The 20,554-nt window shown below is 43.6% G+C and overlaps 2 protein-coding genes across 2 annotated transcripts in view; both read left to right on the top strand.

Annotated features, from left to right (window-relative positions):
• The first annotated feature begins 1,524 nt into the window (after nucleotides 1–1,524).
• CRLS1 (cardiolipin synthase 1) lies at nucleotides 1,525–6,368 on the top strand. The gene is made up of 7 exons (XM_086460883.1): nucleotides 1,525–1,878; nucleotides 2,241–2,378; nucleotides 2,961–3,090; nucleotides 3,570–3,655; nucleotides 4,099–4,167; nucleotides 4,501–4,592; nucleotides 6,244–6,368. Exons 1-7 carry the CDS (start codon nucleotides 1,525–1,527, stop codon nucleotides 6,329–6,331), a joined length of 957 nt encoding a protein of 318 aa, XP_086317009.1. The 3' UTR covers nucleotides 6,332–6,368.
• Nucleotides 6,369–7,915: 1,547 nt separating this feature from the next.
• COMMD1 (copper metabolism domain containing 1) overlaps nucleotides 7,916–20,554 on the top strand; it is a 78,445-nt gene continuing 65,806 nt past the window's right edge. Inside the window, exon 1 of the mRNA XM_009961872.2 lies at nucleotides 7,916–8,119. Within this exon, the coding sequence (XP_009960174.2) occupies nucleotides 7,916–8,119 (204 nt within the window). The remainder of the gene's footprint in view (nucleotides 8,120–20,554) is intronic.

The raw sequence follows: 20,554 nt of genomic DNA, 5'->3' as shown, positions 1-20,554 counted from the left end.
AGCACTGTAGTTCATTTGAGGAATTTAAAGTATAGGAATGTTTCCAAAAAGTTGGGAACCCTCAGGTGGAGACAACAGTTCGGTAGGTGTGAGAAGTGATGCCTTATGGAAACTGCCTTAATTTCCTGCTTTGCAGCTCTGTATTTATCAGCCTCTGTCATGGAGATTTTATTTGAAATACCAGTCTGATTTAAGCAAATATCCTTATTACAATATTTAATTTGTAAAGCAGGAATTGGAATTTATTTACGTCTTTCATTAAACTTTACATATGAGAACTCTGTGATTTGTTCAAGAGCCTTACACAGCACCAGTGAACACTGGTGTGGGTGTCAATGGCCGCTACAAGATACGTGGCACAGACATGCAGTGTGTGTTTCTGTGTAACTCTGTTCCAGCCACAAAAGGAGGTGTGTCCTGCAAGAGTAAAGTGCTGAATGTTTCCTGACTTTTATGAAGTCAGAATCATGGTCTAGTTAAATAAAAAGGCAGCTGAGAAGCTTTCAGGGGTAAGTATTAAAAAGCAAACCAACAACGTGGGTTTTTTGGAGCTTTTAAAACATTGAAGAATGCATTGCCGATACTTCTGCTTTCCCTTTTTTATTTCCAAGGTAAGATTTGATACCTAAGTTGTAAGACAAAGTAAGCTTCATTATTTCTGCTCTTTTTATTAAGTGACATAAGTATCTCAGCTACAGCATGATTCTGCAGCAGTTTTGTATGAAAACAGGAGCTTTACGGAGTTGAAAGACCACATGCTGCCTCAGTGTGCACCTACTTCAGCATACTTGCAACTGAAAACTGGTTTGACAAGTGAGATACTTAAGAGCAAACGAAGTAAAGTTTTATAGCTCTACCCATGTTTGCTTGTTACAGTAACTGTGGTTAACAGCTCTTCTAAAGTCTCTTAGTGTTAGGGGAGGAGGGTAGGAGAAGCAAATAAACGATCGCACCTGGAAAAGTAAACTCTTCCTCCTCCTCCTCCTTGAGCTGAAGTAAAGGTGGGGGAGTGAGGGCATGGAGCCAAGGACGAAGAACAAGAGCCTACTCGGCTCCTCTGAGAAGTCACTTAGGCTAAAGCAAACTTCGCCTTCCCTTGTTAAGGGCCTGTAAGAGAAAGCGCGGCCCCAAAAAGCCGCCCCGCCGTGAGCAGGAGCGGGCTGAGCCATGCCGCCATGGACGCCACCCTCCGCGCCCGGGGACCCCCGGGAAAGAGCCTCGGCCGGCAGGTAGGCCGAAAAACGGCGGGAAAACTGTTTTTCCCTTTTATTTCTCCTTCAACGGGTGGTAGCCTGCCGTAAAGCGCGCGGCCCGGCGGCGAGGGGCCTGCCGTAAAGCGCCGCAAAAAAAGTCGCACGTCCCCCGTCGCCGCACACACAGAGCCCGGGGCTCGTACCCTGTCCCCCGGCCCCGGCCAGTCTGTTGGGGTGGCGGATGGCGCCGGCGGCGGGAGGCCGCTCGCTCCCGCGGGCAGGGCCGCAGCGCGCGTAGGGGCCGCGGGCAGGCGCGGCGCCACGCCCCACCATGCTGGCCACCGCTTGGCTGGGCAGGGGGTTCTGGGGGCTCCTCCGCGGCGTGGGGCGGAGGCGGCCGGGCGGCGACGCAAGGTCCCTGGCCAGCCGACCCGGGGCGGCGGTGGAGGGGGGGGGGCGCGGCGGCGGGCGCCGCCATGGCAACAGCTGCGTCTTCTGTCTGGCGGGGGGTGCGGCGGGGCCGCGCGTGGCGTCCGCCCTGCGGCAGCACCGGGGGCTGCTGCGCGAGCCCGCCGCTTGGCGCCTCCTTAGCGGCGGGGCCGGGCCGCGGCGGACGGGGAGCGGCGCGGCCGAGCCGCCGGACCCCCCCCGGCAGCGGCGTGTGGCGGGGAGCTACGCCGAGCTGGTACGTGACCCGCGGCGGGTGGTGGTGCTCTCGTCGGGGCGCGGAGCTGCCCGGTGAAGGCAGTGCGGCCCGCGGGGGAGGGGGGGCGCGCTCGGTACCCCGTGAGGGAAACGGGTATGGCGGCCAAACTTGGCGCTGAACAAGGTCCTTTATGGGTCTTTCGGTGGCGGCGTGCGTTCCTCTTGAAGGCGAAGTTAACGTTTAGCGGCCGGCGCTGGGTGCCTTGTGCGGGTCGCCCCTGGGGGCTTCTAAGGTTTTGGGGCTGGTTCGGCTTCAAGTGCGAGTTTGTCCTGATGAATCCCGTTACCTGCCACCTTGGGGGTGCTTTCGTGCCCTGACGTTTTTGCTTTTTTGCTTTACAGTATGAAAACCCCTGGACGATCCCAAATATACTGTCGATGGCAAGAATGGGTTTGGCGCCGGTTTTAGGCTATTTGATCGTTGAAGAAAATTTCAACGTCGCACTCGGTGTCTTTGTTCTGGCAGGCGTAACGGATTTGGTAGGTTTACATCAGTTTGGAAGCGCTTTGGGGATAGCATGGGTTACAGTGATCCCAGCGACGTGCATTGCAACTTAGACTCCAATTTAAAATGGAAGTGAATAAAACAGGTTAGGTTTTGTATTGGCTGTTTTCTAGAACCTTTGAGACACTGCGAAGGTAGCTCGCAGGTGCCCAAAGGGGACTTGGTGCTGGTGGAGCAAGGGGGCTGTCGGGGTTCCCCGACCAGCCCCAGGTGGGCGCTGCCCAGTCAGTGCTTGTGCATCTAGTGCTCCGCTGCCATGTGCAGGTGCGCCTGTCGTGACAGTGATTTTGTGAATTTTCAAACATTGGTTACCTTTTTTCCTTTTTTTTTTTTTTTTTTTTAAATAATGAGAACTGAATATGTTCAGGGGCATCCAGAATCTGGAATGCAATGTGACAAAAGCACAATGCAAATATCAGCTAAAAGGTGTCATATCTCATCTTAGTTTAAACTAGCTGTGTGATGTGATATTGTTCATGAAATATCTCTGTAACAGTAGCATATATAAGCTATTTTTATTCTTAGTTTTTCTAACAGAGACACATGGTTTTTCCTAGCTGGATGGATTTATTGCACGCAACTGGGCTAATCAGAAATCGGCTTTGGGAAGTGCTCTTGATCCTCTGGCTGACAAAATTCTCATCAGTGTGCTCTATGTAAGCCTAACTTGTGCAAATCTTGTCCCAGGTGAGAAAATGTCAATTGCATGTACTATATGAAGTAAAGGAGCTAATTTTAGGTGTAGTAGTGTTTCTTGTGTTTCTGGAATGAAAGCTGTGTATGGCTTGGAACTCTTGCTTTGTCAGTGGCACTTTGCTACTCGCTCCTGTTAACTACTTAAAAAACGTCCCCCACCAACAGACCTTCCAGAAAGCATATGGTGCCGTATACAAAACCAACCAGCGTATACTGCTGTTTTAGAATGTATTTTCTTTAAAGCAATAACAGTAGCTGCATCAAACACTTTCTCATAGACTTGTTTTAAGACTTCAGATTAAACCCTTTCAGAAGTCGCGTTAAAAGTCTTCAGTCACGCATAAAGCTTTTTGGAAAGAATTTGGGAGTGGTTGTTTCTTCTCACTTCACACTTTGTGCTCTTTTGGTTTGCTTTTGGTTTTAATTACGGATGTGATTTTTCACTAGATCCTGTTGGCTTGGTTTTTCAGTTTCGCTTACTTCCATGATCATTCTGAGGGATGTAGCGCTCATTGCTGCTGTTTTTTATGTGCGATACAAAACTCTTTCTCCACCGGTAAGTGCATAGAATTAAAGAAAATTATATGAACAAGTAATAATTTTATTTTGATTAAATTTTCTGTATTTTTTCCAAGTATGAAAAAAAAAAAGGAATAAGCCTTTAACAAAGTTGTAACCAAGAGATTTTTCATCTTGAGACTTGACGGTTTCTCGACACTTGGGTGGATAGCCTGAGATGTAATGCGGTGCTTGTTCTTTTGCCAGATAGCAATAAGTAAGCAGAACAGTATTTCATAAAATAGGTTTCATAAAGATGAGTCGGAGACACTGGTAACTTTTTTTTTTCCCTGTGGGTGATGTCTGATAAATCATAAGGAAGCGGTAGCAGTATAATTCTGTAGTGCTACAGTTTACTTTTCTTCTGTATCATGTGAAGAGGTACCTCAGATTGAATATACTAGAATTGCCTCTTCTTCCTTCTCTTTTCTCCTCCAACAGAGAACACTCAGTAGGTATTTCAACCCCTGTTATGCTACTGCCCAATTAAAACCAACGTTCATTAGCAAGGTAAGAGCAGTAACTAGCTGCAAAAGATAACCCCGCGGTACTTGGGCTGGTGTGTAGTTTGGAGGGAGGGGGCCGTTTACTACTACAGCTGAGCACAGTTTCGAAATGGTGCCAGCAAATTTAGAGGCAACTTGTGTCCTGGAAGGTTTTCAACCATACTCTGTCAGAGCACATGCTAGTTTTGAGTGTGTAAGGTGCTTCATTAAAAAATGTTTCTAAATAAATTTTCGATATATAGACTAACACTTAAGACAAGAATAAAAGTGTATATTGGTCTTCCTTGAATAGTACACGTCTTCATTTTGGTCCCATTTCCGATTTTGCTTTTATCAGATGAATACAGCGGTTCAGCTCATTTTGGTGGCAGCTTCTTTAGCAGCTCCTGTTTTCAATTATGTGGACAGCATATATCTGCAGACATTATGGTAACTTCTCTCTTCACTTTTTTTTTTTTCAGATGATTTATAGCACTCCTAAAGAAATGGGTAATTGAGATTAATCTAATAGTGTGGAACAAAACCACTGTGCCTGGATGGTGCAATAGACCCATATGCCTGAATTTTTACGTTTTTATTCTTAACTGACGCAGGAGCTAGATATATTTAGTGGTACTTAATTTCCTATGCAAGCAAAAAGTAGTCAAATGAAACTAGTTAAGATCCAGGAATAGTAGCTGAGAAACATATCTTCAGAATAGACATGGTGTACACAGGCAAAGTGTAAATTCAGGTTAATAGAAAAGAAGGGAGTGGGAAGAAAGGCTGTATGGATCCTTTCTTTATTTGTGCCATAAATGTCCTTGAAAAAGCAATCTTGATATCCATAAAAATAGACGGAAAGTGTTTTCTTACTTTTGCTTTATACTGTAGCTGCTGTCTTGAAATATAGGTTTCTGTAGCCTCTTTGAAAAGCACCTGAAGAAATCAGTGATTCCTGCTAGACTGTAGGAAGGAAGGGGAGGGATCGAATGAAAACAGGGATACAGGAACACACCTCCTTAAATGGTGGCTGTTCATTTCCCTGCTGTCATTGGAGAGCTGAACTGTGTCTGAGGCTGAATTGTAGCTGATGGCAGGTGTTATAAGTGCAATTATTTCCCCTGAGCAGTTAGGTAAGAGGTCAGAACAAGGGGGTTGAACAGCAGATAGCAGAATTACTTAGTAACTTACTGTAAAGCAGCAGAAAAAAGTATTGCTCATCTTTTAGAAAAAAAACCCAAACAAAAAACCCCAACAACAACAAAAAGCAAAACCCAGATAAAAACAAATCCCAAAGCTTTTAAGGAACTGGCGACATTGATCGTAGTAGTCAGTGTGGTTTTTTCATCCAAAAAGCCAAACCTAGAATTGCCTCTGCAAAAGATGCTTGCCTTGCTTTTTGTCTGGGACTGTCTGAGAGAGTTACCATGTTGTGAGTAATGAAGAGATGCAGTGTGAGCAATGGAGAAAGGCTGGGTGTAGCTGAGCAGGCTCCTCTCTGAATGCGCTCAGGAATGACCTGGGTGAGTCTGGTAGTGTGTCCAGGGAAGGCACGGTGACGGAGGGGCAGGACTGTGGCGGTGGCTTGCACCCGAATGGTGTCAGCCTTTGGCACAGAGGAGCACTGCTAATTTAGAAATACACATGATTATTACCCAGTGTCTGGAAAGGACACAAAAGAGGCTGAAGTTGTGCTTTCACTTTGGGACTTGGTAAAATGTTAGGTTCAAGTCTTGTATGATTTGAATACCACCAAGGGATACTTTCTCACATCAGTCAATTCTCAAGCTGGTAAAAATGATATAAGGGTACAAGTACTGAAACAGATCTTTTGTCTTCCCTTCTCTAAAACAAGTGCTAATGTCATAAAAATTTGGCCTAGTATGCAGTTACACTGAAGCATGCTACTTAGCTCTGGATGGCAGTTCCTTTGTTTATCTAATCCTCCATTTAGCCCTGAATTTCAGCATATGAACTGTCTGCTGCATTTCTGTAGTCCTTGACTGTGTAGTGAAAAATAGGGAAGATGCTTAAAAATAACACTTTTTTGTTATTGTACTTAGACTCAAATGACTTAGAGGAACTATTTTCCCCAAAGGTGCATCACAGCTCTCACAACGGTAACATCAGCGTACAGCTATTACCACTACGGCCGGAAAACGGTTCAGGTGATAAATAACAAATGAAGCGTTCTTGAAAGGAGCGGGTCTCGGCAGCCTAGTGTTCTGTGCTGCCCAAGATGGTTGTGTTGCAACTGAGTTTTGGATCAAGAGCTCTGGTTTTTCTGCTTGAACCATGGCATCGCGATGAAGTGAAGTTTGAATGTGTACTGTGTATATATATGTAGAGAGAGAGACTTTTCAATGTATTTTTAATTTGTTTAAAAATAAGGTTGTTTACAAAAACAAATAAATAATATTCTTAAAGGCACAGGTTACCAGTTGCTGCCATGTACATTCTGGATAATTTTATACTGGTTTTGAAGTCCAAATATGCACTTTTCACAACCTTTTTTTGCCATCTTCATGCAAGGTGCTGAGTAGGCTGAGATCTGAGAAGAAAAAGCAATTAGAACAACAGATTTGTCTTTGTACCTCAACTGAAGTTAGTAAACCAGCATTGCTCATTAGGACTTAACGACATACGTCAGCTCGCAGCAGAAGAAAGCCTGTCATCGAGGAACAGCATCTTCAGAAATTTAAACCAGGGTGAAAGAAAATTTAGTTCATAGTCTGTGGTGAATACGGATAAGCCATGAAGAGTTATTACCCTGCTCCCTTTCCTTCTTACGTACAAGCAGCTGCGAACTGCGCTCATCAGAGAAGAGTTTGGAGCCTCAGAAGGGTCAGCTGTGCAGTGAAGAGTCTGCACCCAGATGGAGTTAGGTTTCTCATATTCCTTTCTAGTGATTGAAAGAAACCAGATCTTCATCTCCAGATTCTTTAAAGCTTCTAAAGATGCCGTTGAAATACACAGGAGAAAAAGGAGGGTTTTAATACTGTCCAAATGAATGGAGAGAATGGAAGAAACTTTCACATGCACACACTTAATTCTTCCTGTACCTCTAGCTTCGAGAGGTGTTCGCTATGATCCCCCTCAGGCAAGAACAGCTTGCACATGTTCTTTGCCTGTTCGCTGCTCATGAAACAATGCAGAATAAAGAACTAGGCAGGACAAAGCACGTTGATCATAATGTTAAGTTTTCTATTTCGGAGCAATGTGATATTTTTTGAATGTTGTAGGAAAGAGTGCAACTACGCAGGGCTTAAATAATTGGAAGTGGGTGGCAAATGATACCACTGTATTACTAATAGAAAATTTGCTGTAGACATCTCTTAGTACAGTCTTTTGTGACTGCATATGCTTGTACATACAAAGAATTTTGATGGTTTTTTATATGTAAGCTTGTATAGAATGGTGTACAGAGAAAATACTTGTTTCTTATTAGTACGTTTTTCTTAATAGTCCCTGTGTCTTGCAGCCAAGGGATAGGGAGTAAAGCCTATGGAAGTTTCCTTAAAATACCTAAGTATTTGGGCAAACGAAGTATTTTTTGTTGAACAAACAGTACCCGGTCGGGTCACTCCCGTTCGGCTCTGGAGAATGGATTGGGTTTTGGCTGGAGGGGGGGTGGTTTCCCGTGACGCGCGGTGTCGCGGTAGGTCCGCTGCGTGGTCGAGCTCAGTCCGAGAGAACGCGCGGTGGGGGCTGTCCCTGCGCGGCCGCCGTACGGCGGGGTGGGGCCAGCGTCGGCCCCGCCCTCCCCCACTATGGCGGCGCCAGAGCAGGCGGGGTCGCCGCCGCCGGTGTCTGAGGGCTGTAAGCCGCTGGCTGCGCTTCTCAGCGGTATCGCGCAGGCCGTGTACCACGGCAACGCGGACATCACGGAGGAGCTGCTGCGCGGGCAGCTCTACCCTGAGGCGACGCCGGAGGAGTTCCGCGCTCTGCGCGCCAAGATGGGCGGCCTCCTCCAGGTACTGGCCGCGACGGGGTCTGGAGCGCGAAGGGGCTCCGGCCCTGGGGTTGAGGGGGGAGGGGAGGAGGTGGGGCGGCGGCTACCGTTGGGGAAGCCGTTTCACCGGCTTCCCTGCCTCTGGGTGCCTGGCGTTGCAGCCACCACACAGGGATGAGCGTCCTCCTCCCCGGCGGGGCTGACACCGGCCGCCCTCGGTGTGGGGCTGAGCTGTGCTGGGCGGTGCTGGCAGAGGCCTGGCGGCAGGACAAGACACTGAGCACAGCCCTGCCCTGTCCGGAGGGCAGAAGCAGCCGGCGTGGCATTTGGCTTCACCCCCCAGGCCGGGCGGTCGCCTTTCGCCTCTTCTCAGAAGCGGGAGCCCGTCAGGCCGCCGGTGCGCCGTGAAGGGCGAAAGAACCCAAGGGGTTTATGCTCGTTGGAAGAAGCATCGCTGCCTGAGAGCCTTCTGAGAAGAGCTGCTTTTCTAAGTACAGATTTCCTACAAGAAAAGCGTATTTTGGGGAAAGCATCACCAATTACGAAGCAAGCTCTTTCAAACGGCAAACAGACTTTGCTTTATATGTAAGAGGGAAGAAGATATTTTTCTCCGGGGTGGATTTTTTATCTCCCTCTCAAAATCGTAGCGTAGTTCCCGGGAGCCTCCAGGTGCGAAATACTTGGATGGCCGCTGCCGCCTGGCGGTTAAACCCCCGGCTCTTCGTCAGCACCTATAGACTTGGTCGGTAGCTTTTTTTGGTATGCTCATGTGAGGAGAAAATTTAACTAAATGCAATAGCTTAGTTTTAGCTGCGTAATCTTTCATGCCAAACCCTGTGTATTTAGCAGTGAGCTTTTTATGTTGTCTTTTGCCCCTTTTTAAGGTGTCTTTTTTACATACAAGTAAAGCTGCATCAGGATAGGTCTAGGCTATTAGGAATGTCTTCCCATTAGGAAGAATGGGTTGACAGACATTGGGATAGGCTGCCCAGGGAGGTGGTTGAGTCATCATCCCTTAATGTGTTTAAAGGTTGTTTAGATGTGGTGCTTGGTGATATGGTTTAGGGATGTACTTGGTAGAGTAGGGTTGATGGTTGGACTTGATGATCTCAAAGGTCTTTTCCAACCTGAATGTTTCTATGATTCTGTCTTTGCTTGTGGTGTTTTCCCTGTCACTCCACGTTATTTCTGCTGCACGCTGTTTGTATCGCTGAAGATCATCAATCTATTCTTCAAAGCCATGTCTTTTAAATTACCGTTCCGTAAGGAATCCTTGGGATTACCTTGTGTTAGTCTGTGTGATTAAAAAAAGTGAGAATTTTTAAAAGGAATTGGCTTTGCTTGCTTTTATCCGTGTTCTTATTTGTTACAAGGTCAAAAGTGTGCATGTACTTTTTCTTCCCCCCACCCCCCGACGTATTCTGCTACCTGCCACCTGTTCCACAAGATGTGGGATGCTGTTTGGGCAGTATGTTATTGCCAAAATAGGGGGTCTTGCCCCTTGCACCCCATCTGTTGCTGCTGCTTCTTACCTTTTGACAACTACTGTGCTTTCTGGACTGCTCTCTGAGCTAACGGTTTTCTGTTGGATTATTGAATAACTCGAAGGGAGGAAGAAAATGAGAATTACTGGAAAGTTCCTGAGTTTAAATTGTCTCATGACAAGGAGCTCGTGAGCATCAGAGATGATTAAAGGAGCCAAATGGGACTACATAGCCAGGAGCGAAGGGGAGCGAGAAGCAAGATGTGCTCCTTCTTCAGCAGCAAGCTATTCTGCTGGCAAATTGAAGCAAACTGCAATCAGTGGCTGTTGATACACTCAGCGGTGAGCTAGAGTTTCTCAGAATTGGACACACAGCCTGTTCTCTGCTCTGTCTCATGAGGTGATGGTAACCTGCATTCCCAGAGCTCATGAACCGAAGCCCAGTGAGGGTCAGAGTCTGCATCTTGTACACAAGTAGTATTTTTCTAGTGATTTCAGCATAGTACTGCAGTATGGTAACTTTAGATAAATGATAACTTCGTATGAATAACCTCCAGACTCTGTATAGGCTTTTTTTTTCTGTTTGCAGAAGGTCTTTAGCCATTACTCATAGATGACAGCTGCTCAGCCACTATGTGTTGGAGGCCAGAAGATAAGAAAGTGCCAGAGGAAACAGCTAGAGAAGCTTGGGTAGGCAAATGTAGTTGACAGATGTGGAGTTTGACGAAGATGCTGGTGCTCATGTTCTGTTTTTATGAAGGGTCCATTGTTTTCTTTAATGATGTTTCATATGATGCCCTGAATAACCTGGAATGAAAGCTGAATCAGAAGGATTGATTCTTGAAGGACTTAAGACTCTCTGGTTTTGCCTGTGGGTTTTTTGGTTGTTTTTTTTTCTTTCCCTCTCAAATGGAACTCTTATTCGAGCACCGTTGAGGTCGCATTCTGGACATAATATTAATTCAGGCCCTAGAAAACACAGAATACTAAAATTACTGGATGTTTAGCCATTGCTGTAACACAGACATATAGCTTAGGAGGATGGCAGTATGTTGGGGAGAGGTTAGCACATTCCCTGTGTGCTGCTTTAAGAACCAAAACTGGTGACAACTGTGGTCTCCAACATCGTGCCTTCCAATGTAAATTAGCATCTCGCTGTTACCGGACCTGTCTCGTGGTCTTCATGGCCACTACTCTTCTGATCTCCTTATGGACAAAGTTCCTGGGGAACAACCGAAGTTTACACAGTTCAACACGCTTTAAAGTTGAAGTTTTGAGCTAAGCAGTACACAAACTACTTCGTACAGACACAGCTTCATGTCCAATATGCATGGATTTTGGGGTGCTTATTTCTAGCGGGTGACTTAAAGGAAGTAACACTTAAGTCCTGTGCATATCTTCAGGATGTCTGTTCTAGAGGGTCCTAAAAAATCCCTTGGCTTGCTGGTCATTTTGAAGGCCTTCTCTCTTTTACACCTCCCAACATGGGGAGAAAAGTTTGATATTAGCATTGTGCTTTGGAAGTAGGGAGGCTTAAACTTATTTTCCTCTTCCTCCACCCGCCTAGTGGAGAAAAAACATTGTCTTAGCTATTGTTACACCTTCTTTTTGGTTCTCACAGCTAGCCTGCAAATCTCTGCCTCTTGCATCAACTGCCTCGTCTGAAGCTGTCGCATGGATACGTGGCGTGAGCTGTTTCCTTTTGTGCCAACGATGTGGCAGAGGGAGGTTGTCTTGGCCCTCCAAGTTGCTTGACTAAATCTTCAAGCAGCTGAGAACTGCAAAACACATCCTTGCACGCTTCAGAGAGTTGCCTGGAACTCTTTTAGTATCTCTGTGAATTTAAATGTGGGGGGTTTTGTGTGTTTGCTAGTAACGGCAAACTTTGAAAGTGTTCCTCTGTGCTTACAACATCTTAGTCTGTGGACATACGTCTTGGATGCTGGTGCCTCCCCAGCACCTGAAGGAGCAAGCTCCACTTAAAGATCTGCGTTGTCCCTTCCTTGTCAATTGTCACATGAATTTCTGAGAAAATTTATTCCGGTCTTGATACTTAATTCATTGTGAAAAATGTACGTGATTAAAATGTTAACAGCAATGTTTGTGTCAGCTTTTTGTGGTTTTATTTTTTTCCTTCCTCCTCTGGGTGGTGGAGGAAGAAGAGCAAACAGCAGAATAGCAACGAAAGTCATAGTACTGGTTTATGCAACCATTTCCCTTGTGTGCAGTGATCTGCATCTGAAGTTCAGAAGACAACGGGTAACTTTTATGTCTCCATTGATAATAATACCGAATCGCACCAAATACACTCCCTTGGGAGGTGGCTGTACTGTTTATTTTCAAATACCTCATTTAGAAGCCATGTCCTTTGTATGGTCAGTATGGGGAAGATTAGCTGTCTTACACCGTCTTCTGTTGACTTTGTAGGGAATGTAAGCACCTAAACTGGATGTGATGAATAATGCCTCATTCTTCTTTCGTGAGGATTTATTTTTCTCTGACACCCATCTTGATGGTTAGAAGCAGAGATTTGTTGCCCTTGTGACTTAATTGCTGTAGTACTTCATGTCCTCGAAGCAGTAATCATAGATCTGTACCGTAAATCAACCACTTGCTTGTATTAGAGCTGAGCACAAATAACGTGAACGACTTTCCTGTACCGTCCTGCATTCCACCTGTGCAAAGTGTGGCAGTGAATAAGGGCTGCAGAGGTGTATCACATTTACTGCAGCAATAAGCATTTAAATGTTTCTTTTCCCCTGATTTGTGTATGGAGTAGTCCTGGGTTTGTATTTATAAAAGATGTTGTTAGGATCTACTTTTTAGAGCTGTTTCCTTTCCTGCGCATCGGCCTGCTGAATGTGCATGCATCATCTGACCTCTTTCTGAAATGCCCAATTTATTTTGTAGAGAAATCATGTTACCTTATCAAATTTACTTTTTAAAAAAATCTCATTTCTTTCCTTGTGTGGAATATCCTGGAAGGTGGAACAAAGCCCTAGGAAGGCTAGGTCTGGAGAACTGTGCCATTTCAGTGTTCTGTCAATTGTTTTTTACCCTCTGCCTCCATACTTCCCAGCCTCCTATCCCATAAGTTTGCAAAACATTGAGAAAGTGGGGGAGATCAGCTTTTCCAGGTTCTCACTCCCAGCTTTTTTGGTTTTCAAAGACTTCTTCATTCTGAATAAAATACTAAATTTGTCTCCTCCTTACGGAAGTTTAATTTACTCTATTGGTTCCACTGGTAATAGTTGTAATTCCACTGTTTTCCTTTTGGTGGCAGTAGGCTATTTGAGTTATTGAATGCGATCGTTTGCTGCTGTGTTGGAAGTGTGCTGGTTCGCTTTTCTGCCTCACAGCAAATTGTACGTGGCCTAAATTACAATAAAAATGTCAGTGTGAGGAGTCTAAGTATTTTATTATATTTGATTTATAACTATTTCTTTTCACAAATACTGAAGAGGTCACCATCTGTAATAAATATACTGGTATGGCATTGGTAAAATATTAATCAGACTCTACGTAGATGTGAGAACCAAGCGCTTGATATCCAACATATAAGATGCACCCAGACTCTATGTGTACACCTTATAACATTAGGCAGCCCTCTTCCCTTGGTGGTTTTCATTAGGAATCGTGCTGATACTTCTACCAGATTTTCTGATGATTGTGATGTTTCATTTCACTGTTTTTCAGCCAAGGGGCTGATATGGCTCTGCTGTGCCACTGGCACGGACAGTGTATGTAAGTCCCGTCTTGAAACTATTTCTATATTGTGAAATGCCCAGCTATTTCTAGTGAAAATTTCTAGAGGAAATCTGTTGAATAAGAAACCTTTTGATCAAAATCTGATCTAAAGAGTTGTGGGGGAAAACTCAGTGCCGCTAGTGGATAAAATGACTTGCTTTGTAAAATGCTCTGGCATCACACCAGCAAACTGTGGGTGCTTTGGAGGCTGCTTAGTGCCCTTGTCATATGTTGTCTCTAAAGACTGTCACTGTCCTGTGAGGGACTGCAGTCTTTTCCCTGGAAAGTTGCTGTGTTTACCTAGAGAAGAGGTCCCAAGGCATTACTGCCCCTGCTTGAGAAGGAGGAGACTATTTGATCCTTCTAAAAGGGGTCTGCCCTTAGGTGAAAAGTCAGATTAGAGAAACAGTTGTAGGGTTCACTCATTTATGGAGGATAAAGGCCTTTGCATCTTCTTCAGCAGGATTTCTGGTGACAGTGGCTGCTGGGAAATAAATGACTTGCATTTTCTAATAAGGGAAAAGAGTTGTCATTCTTCCCTCTCCCCAGACACCTTGTGATTTCTTGAATATGTGGGTCGAGTCATGAACTCTTGAGTGCTCTGCAGTTGTCCAAGCCTCTGCAAGGCTGAGAGGCAGAACGGCCTCAGTCTGTAGACTGAGATAAAATCGTTTGGGAAGAGTTAATTGGAGAGACTGCTTGCTTTCTGCCATTTGGAATTGCGGATGTGCCTGCATCTACTAACTAAAAAGATAACTCAGTAAGCCCGCTCGTCCTTCTCAATTTGGGTGAAAGGAAACAAGTTGCTTGTATAGCAGTATCAACAAGTGCTGTGGCCATATGAGGTGCTTTCTACCCAAATACGCGTCCCATGTAGTGTTATACGTTTCACTCCAGCAAACGACTGTACTTATTAAGAATAATTGGATTTGTTATTGAGCTAGGTGAAAATACCTTTGCACAGAATTTTGGGAGGGATGGAGTGTCTGCGGTGTTACAATTGGACATACATGAGAAAATGATTATTATCTCAGTTGATGTTTGCATGGAACAACTAAATAACAATCCTAGTCTTTTTTTTTTGTTGTTGTTGTTTTTTAGCAAAACACCACTATTATATAGTTTGCTAATCTGAACAAAGCTCAATTGCCACCTCTGCGGTGTCCGGTGTTGCAGCATACATTTTCTCAGTATATAAACCTACAGTTATTGCTGCTTTTTTTGCTCTATTTCAGCATCATCTTAGGAGGGTAGAAAATTAATGAATACTGCCCCAAAGCATTCTTATTGGGGCTTCCCTTACGAGTTATTTTAGATTTTAGGTGTGTGAATGTGCGGTTACTGCAAATAAGGACGGGTGCAGCTGGGAGTTGTAGAAATAACATAGAGTGGAGTGGGAAAATTCTTCAGGAGAATGGAGAGAAAAGTTGACTGCAAGATGTTACGTGGTTGAAGAACATTGATGGGAGCCGTAAGATCAGTGCTTCACTGCCTGGAGCAGCAATTTATTGCTTGTGCGTGTCAGCTAGAAAGAACAATGTACCTGCATCGTTCTGGATTTTAATACTCCCTTCTTTTATGATTTCTCCCGTTGCAAAACTTGATGTTTGTGTTGTTAAAGTCTTTCATATTTGCAGTGTTGCTATTGTAATTACTGAAGAGGTCTGTAGAAGACGGTGTTATTGCTGGTATTACTCCGCGGGAGGTGATGGTGTTCTGCACTGTGAGCAGATGTACACGAATTGGGCTGTTGTATAAACAATGGGGTGTGAGCGAGGAGTCTGTGCCTCCTCGTAACAAACCTCGTAGTCATCCTGCTGCTCAACAACCGGTGCAAATCCTGAAAGCAGGCAGAAACAGGAGGGCTCCCACCATTATAGTGTCATTCATTCAAGTAGTATTTTCTATAACTCAAGCATGAGAGGGAGGTGAAAGGTCATTACCTAACGAGGCCAATTCAAGACTCATTTAATTCGAGATTGTAAAGTGCCGATACGCTATAACTCTGCCACTTCAGTGAAAGTGGCTTACCTTACGTTTAATGGTTTACTTGACCTTTTGTGTCATATTGGTTTTTTATCTTCTTATCTATGGAAAAGCGGTAAATTAAAAGAAGTCATCAGACCTGCGTCACTGATGTGTAATAGCTGTGGTAAATTCTGTATTGCCCAAATGAGAAACTAGTCTCTCTGTCTCTCCCCCTCCCTCCCTCTCCCCGTCTCTCTCTCTCAAGTTTAAAATTCCCTGCTGAAAATCTAATTGCCTGTTAATGGACTTCTAGAACAGTATGTTGCCGAGACAGTTGGATTCCTTCGTGGTCGTCATGCTTCATATGCTGTTGATTTCCCTTTTCCTATCCGAATGTATGGTCCAGTTTGTTGTATTTGTAGAACTTCTGCCAGTAAGTAGTATTTGGATCATTAATAACACCAGCAGGTTTTGGATGCGCTCTTTATTTCTCAGAAAAAAAATAAATCCCCACACAGCTATGGTTAGCATAAGTTACATATGTGTGTGTGTGATTAGCATATGTTGTGTATATACATATGTGTGCGCACACACACATGTGTGGACGGAAAGGCAAGTGTATTGATTATGCTGAAATTCATTAGTCCAGTCTGATCCCTGCAATGTTTCTCTTGACCTTAACAAGGCTCTACGCTCACTGAGGACTAGGGAGTCAGCTTTTGCCTTTGAGGTTCATTACTACGAATGAAATGCTTCTACTCTGCTTAATTAGTATTCATCAAACACATGCTGTATGGAGTATATTTGAAAAGGGAAGAAGACTCCCTTAGGCTTCACATGTAGTTTCATGCATTTACTTCCGTAACACTAATGCTCCGTTCCCTGTTCCCCAAAGTGTGGGAAAAGTGCTGAAGAGGATAATGAAGTTCACTGCCATCACCTCAGCACTGGTGATTTTTTAGACTAGTAGGAGTTGTCTTTCCTCTTTAAATGTGGCCTCTGAAAACGGGAGAACTTGAATTGTCTCTTCTTCAATGGGGTACATAAAGAAGGGCTAAAAGGAAAGGCTATATGCTGAAATTATAGTCTTTATTATGCAGTGCATAATGGTCTAGCGGAAGGTGTCCCTGCCTATGGCAGGGTCGTTGGAACTAGGTGATCTTTAAGGTCCCTTCCAACCCAAACCATTCTGTGATTCTATGGTACTTTTAAAACTGTGTCTGTTACAACTTGTGTGAAGGAACAGTAGTGCTTGCTTGCTCCAGGAGAGTACAGGTTTTGACAATGGAGTAAAAATTCATATTCCAACCTTGCCGGTCTCCCATGAGACTGCCACACAGTTGAGCAGATAATAGTCGTCTTTGTTTCTTCAATATACATAGATTTTTTTCATTGCAAGTAAAGGTTAATCTTACTAGGAAAAAAGACTAGTCAATGAATCCTTTGCATTGGGGTGAGCATAATCTCCTCTGATAATGTGTACATCCTGATTTCACAGAAAGTTCAGAACAGGAAGAGAGCAACAGAAAGAGCTGTTAATGCATCAAATAACCAACACCATATCAAAGATGCAGAGCTGTGGTGTTCACTGAAGTGCGCAACTAGCGTATGGAAAGGAAATTTGGATGACATGTAGAAGTCAACCTTTTTACAAGCTGAACATCAGAAATCTTCCATTCCTGGTAACGCTTGGCAGCTACAGTCTTGGAATGATGTACATTAGTTTTACTCCTGTACTGGTTTGTAGCAACTGGATGCAGTATAGCCAACGACTTGTTAAAAAAAAAAAAAAAAAAGAAAAAAGCTGACAATACCAAGAACTTAGTGGTGAAAATGCTGTGTGGCTAGAATTAATCCATTTTGCAGCATGTACTCTGGATTTCTTCCAGTCTGGTGACCAAGTATGATGGAGGCTTGAACTCTTCAGCATGTTTGGATTATGTTGATTTTTGCAATAGTTAATTTAATAATAATTTAAAAAAGGCATTAGTGGCACAAGATACTAGGTGCTACAATAGTTATGTGAAATCTTTTATTCACTGATGTTTTGTCTGGCAACTTGAGCTGCAGTCTGAATAGCCGTTCTGGTTCCCTGGGAGCCTCCCTGGGCAGGAAGGGTTGGCTGCAACTTACTGAGAGGGCTCTGGGTTCATCCCTAGAGGATCATTGGCTTTAGAACAACATGAAGTGAGTGACTTTCTTTAAAGGCAGACCCTAAAATATCCCTTTTTAAAATTTTGTGTTTATCATTGTAAATACATCGGTTTACACGATAACGTTAAAAAAAAATAAAAAAAGGAGGAGGATTTAATATCTGGAATAAGTCAGAACTGACTGGCACATGGATGGCCTTCATTGTGAAGGATTAAGAGTTCATTACTGGGAAAACCAAATTGTTTTCTTATTTTGGGGCATTTTTGTTATGTATTCTGAACATGTGAAGCTTGAGCACAGTAGGTTTTCCATAATTGTGTTTCACTGTGTGTGGTAGTCATATTCAAGGAAATTAAATCTTACAAATCGTACAAGGAAACCAAATCATCCTATACTTTTTAGCCACCTGATGATTTAAAATTGGACTGTTTGAACAAAGCAAATGGGATTTACCTTTCACTTTGTGTATAGTGCACAAGCACCTGTTTATAGCGGATAGCCCAAGATCTAATTCAGAGTGCTTGATCTCTTACAAAGTTGGTAGTTTTATAGTTGTATAGAAAGCCTGTGACTCCCTCCTCCTCCTCAGCTCCCTGTGATGTTCCGTATCTGTTTATCTGCTGTCCTTGAGGTCTGTGTGTTTCACTTGTTAAGGTCATGGTGATCTTGGGATACGTTTTTTATCCCTCTAATTCTTCGACATCTTCTATATTTACCTCTTCCTTTTTTTTTTTTATGTGTGATTTCACATAAGTAAAAATAGATTACAACATAATCTCACTGAAAGAAGATATGAAATGTACTGTGCAGAGCAAATGTGAAATAATAGCCAACTTGTCCAAACCGTTTTTAAACTTAAAATAGGTGTTTTTCTAATAATTTTAAAAATATTTTTTAAAAATCATCTCGTTTTGCATATATTAATATATTTCGGAAAGCATGTTTTTCATACCTCTCTCTCCCCTAACAATAAAAAGTGGCAATACAAATATAGTTTGAGTGAAATTCTGTGGTTTTTTTCCAAATAAGGTTAGACTTTTTTCTGGTTGAGATGTTTTGGGCTCTCTGCCAAAAGATTCTTACCTCAGCTTGGTGGGTAGTTTTTTCTTTCCTTTGTTTGCAGTCTCTATAAACCATGATGCCAGAATTATGAAACATGTTCTGAAGAATATACGCAGACACTGAAGTAGTCTCTGTGTAAAAGGCAAGTAAGCAACAGATATTTTTACTCTTTGCCTGACGTTTACACGTGGCTTTGTTGTCTCTCTATAGACTGTCGCATCAGATGTGCTGTTCTTTTAGACTCTTTTTTGACATTTCTGGTTCAAGAGTAGTTTATATTCTGTCCTAACAAGCTGTTTGTGTAAGTACCCTTTAGTTTTACATGGTACAAATATTTTATACATTTGAATGAGTTGTGATTTCTTTTGCATTTTACGTTAAACTCAGTTTTTACCTTTTTTGAAGTGAACAAAATATGTGTAACTCTGTTTTTCTGCAGAAGAAATAGCGCATTTAGGCAGCATGCTGTTATTTAGGAGATGTTCAGATATTCATATGGTGCTCACACGTACATGTTTACAAAATCTGCATGCACATATGCAGAGATAAGAAGAGGGGTCAGAGATGAGTGCCCTTCTAACACCATTCAGTGACACACTTAATTGTTACACATTGCCTAACATGAAGATGATTAAGCTGTGGTTCTGAGGCTGGTTGGAGTCTTGCAGTATGGCCCCACAGTTTGCTTTCCGGTGTTACAGGTGAGATGCATGGGTCGCCTGAGCTGTGCTTTACTGATGGGTCCTCAAGAGGCTAGATGTTGGTCGCTTCAGACCTCCTGAGACCTCTAAGACGGTCCTCTCCTAGAACTTATAAGGAGCCCAAAGGCGCGAGCGGCTGATGCAACTTTGCGGAAGGACTCTTTCCCCATTGGTTACTGAACATCCCTCCTTGTACACGAGTACCTGTGTGTGCGCCTCTACTTTGTGTCTGCTGTGTAAAGTCTCCTGAATGATTGAAAGAGGGATCTGGCTTTGGCTTGTTGTGAACCAGGTTAGAAGAGTATCGTTTGTTCCTTGCTCGTCGGGGAAAGTGCTTTTGTTCACAGGATTCAGTTTATGACGTGTCAAGAAATCTATAAAAAGTCTCGAAATGAAAAGAAGCACTAGAGAAATTTTCTAGTTGGTGCAGACAAATGGTAGGGAGTTTATTGAATATGAGTAGCCCCTAAACTATGGGAAAAATTAATTAAATTATTTTTGATGGCATGGGCTGCAATGTTTTGCAGCATTTGAGTGTTGAAATTTTTAGCTCTGAAGGCCTGTGATGGTGAAATCTAAAGCCCAATTTTGTTTGGCACCGAACAGTTTTCAGTGGTGGTGTGTGTCTGCAGCTCTGCAAACCACTGTCATGCCTGTGCAGCTCTGGAGAGCAAGGCGCATTGTCTGTGGAAGCACAGGGGTGTGGAGTTGTTCCTACAAGCTTGCTGGAAAAACTAATTACTTGGCCAGCACTACTGATAAATGACTTCTTTGGGAGCCCAACCTGGTAGAAATATAGAACCCCCTCTGGGGTAGTTAAAGCAGTCATTAATATTCAATGTGATTCTATTGGAGCATACTTTCAGATTGATATTTTGGCTGGTTCATTAAGTCTTTAGACTTTTTTTTTTTTTGTTCCCAAAGACATAGATTTAGTTCTAACAGTATTTTTGATACAGCAAATGATACTTAAGTCTTTAAAGAAAAGCAAGGGATGGTTTCTTCTGAGCTTCCTGGTGGGGGCTTTGCTTCTGATCAAGTGTTGTTTTCCAGCTCCAGGGATGGAGTGGAGATGTTCACAGAGCAGTTGGGATTCCTACAGTCAGAGTTTGATCTGTTGCTCCTTTCTCCTCATAAGGGCTCAGCTCTTAACAAGCACCACGGCTGCTGCTGGTTTGGGGAAGGTGTTTTATATTTTACTGAGCCGACAGGAGGGAAAACTGTTTTGTGCGTGCCGAAATGAAGACCTGCCGGCTAGTATCCTGAGATTGGAAGCTTACCTCTCGCCTGTTGATCCTGTCAACATGTAATGCGAATTGTCAAAATAGGTGATGAATGACCA

Source organism: Leptosomus discolor, chromosome 2 (genome assembly GCF_034619465.1).
Source record: "Leptosomus discolor isolate bLepDis1 chromosome 2, bLepDis1.hap2, whole genome shotgun sequence".
Taxonomy (NCBI): domain Eukaryota; kingdom Metazoa; phylum Chordata; class Aves; order Leptosomiformes; family Leptosomidae; genus Leptosomus; species Leptosomus discolor.
This window is presented reverse-complemented; position numbering and strand designations above follow the sequence as displayed.

What these genes read in the sequence shown, in the direction of transcription:
- CRLS1 (XM_086460883.1), top strand. Translation starts at nt 1,525, where the DNA reads ATGCTGGCCACCGCTTGGCTGGGCAGGGGGTTCTGGGGGCTCCTCCGC. An exon ending in CGGGGAGCTACGCCGAGCTG is followed by an intron (nt 1,879 to 2,240) that starts GTACGTGACCCG and finishes TTTGCTTTACAG; the next exon opens with TATGAAAACCCCTGGACGAT. An exon ending in ACAAAACTCTTTCTCCACCG is followed by an intron (nt 3,656 to 4,098) that starts GTAAGTGCATAG and finishes CTCCTCCAACAG; the next exon opens with AGAACACTCAGTAGGTATTT.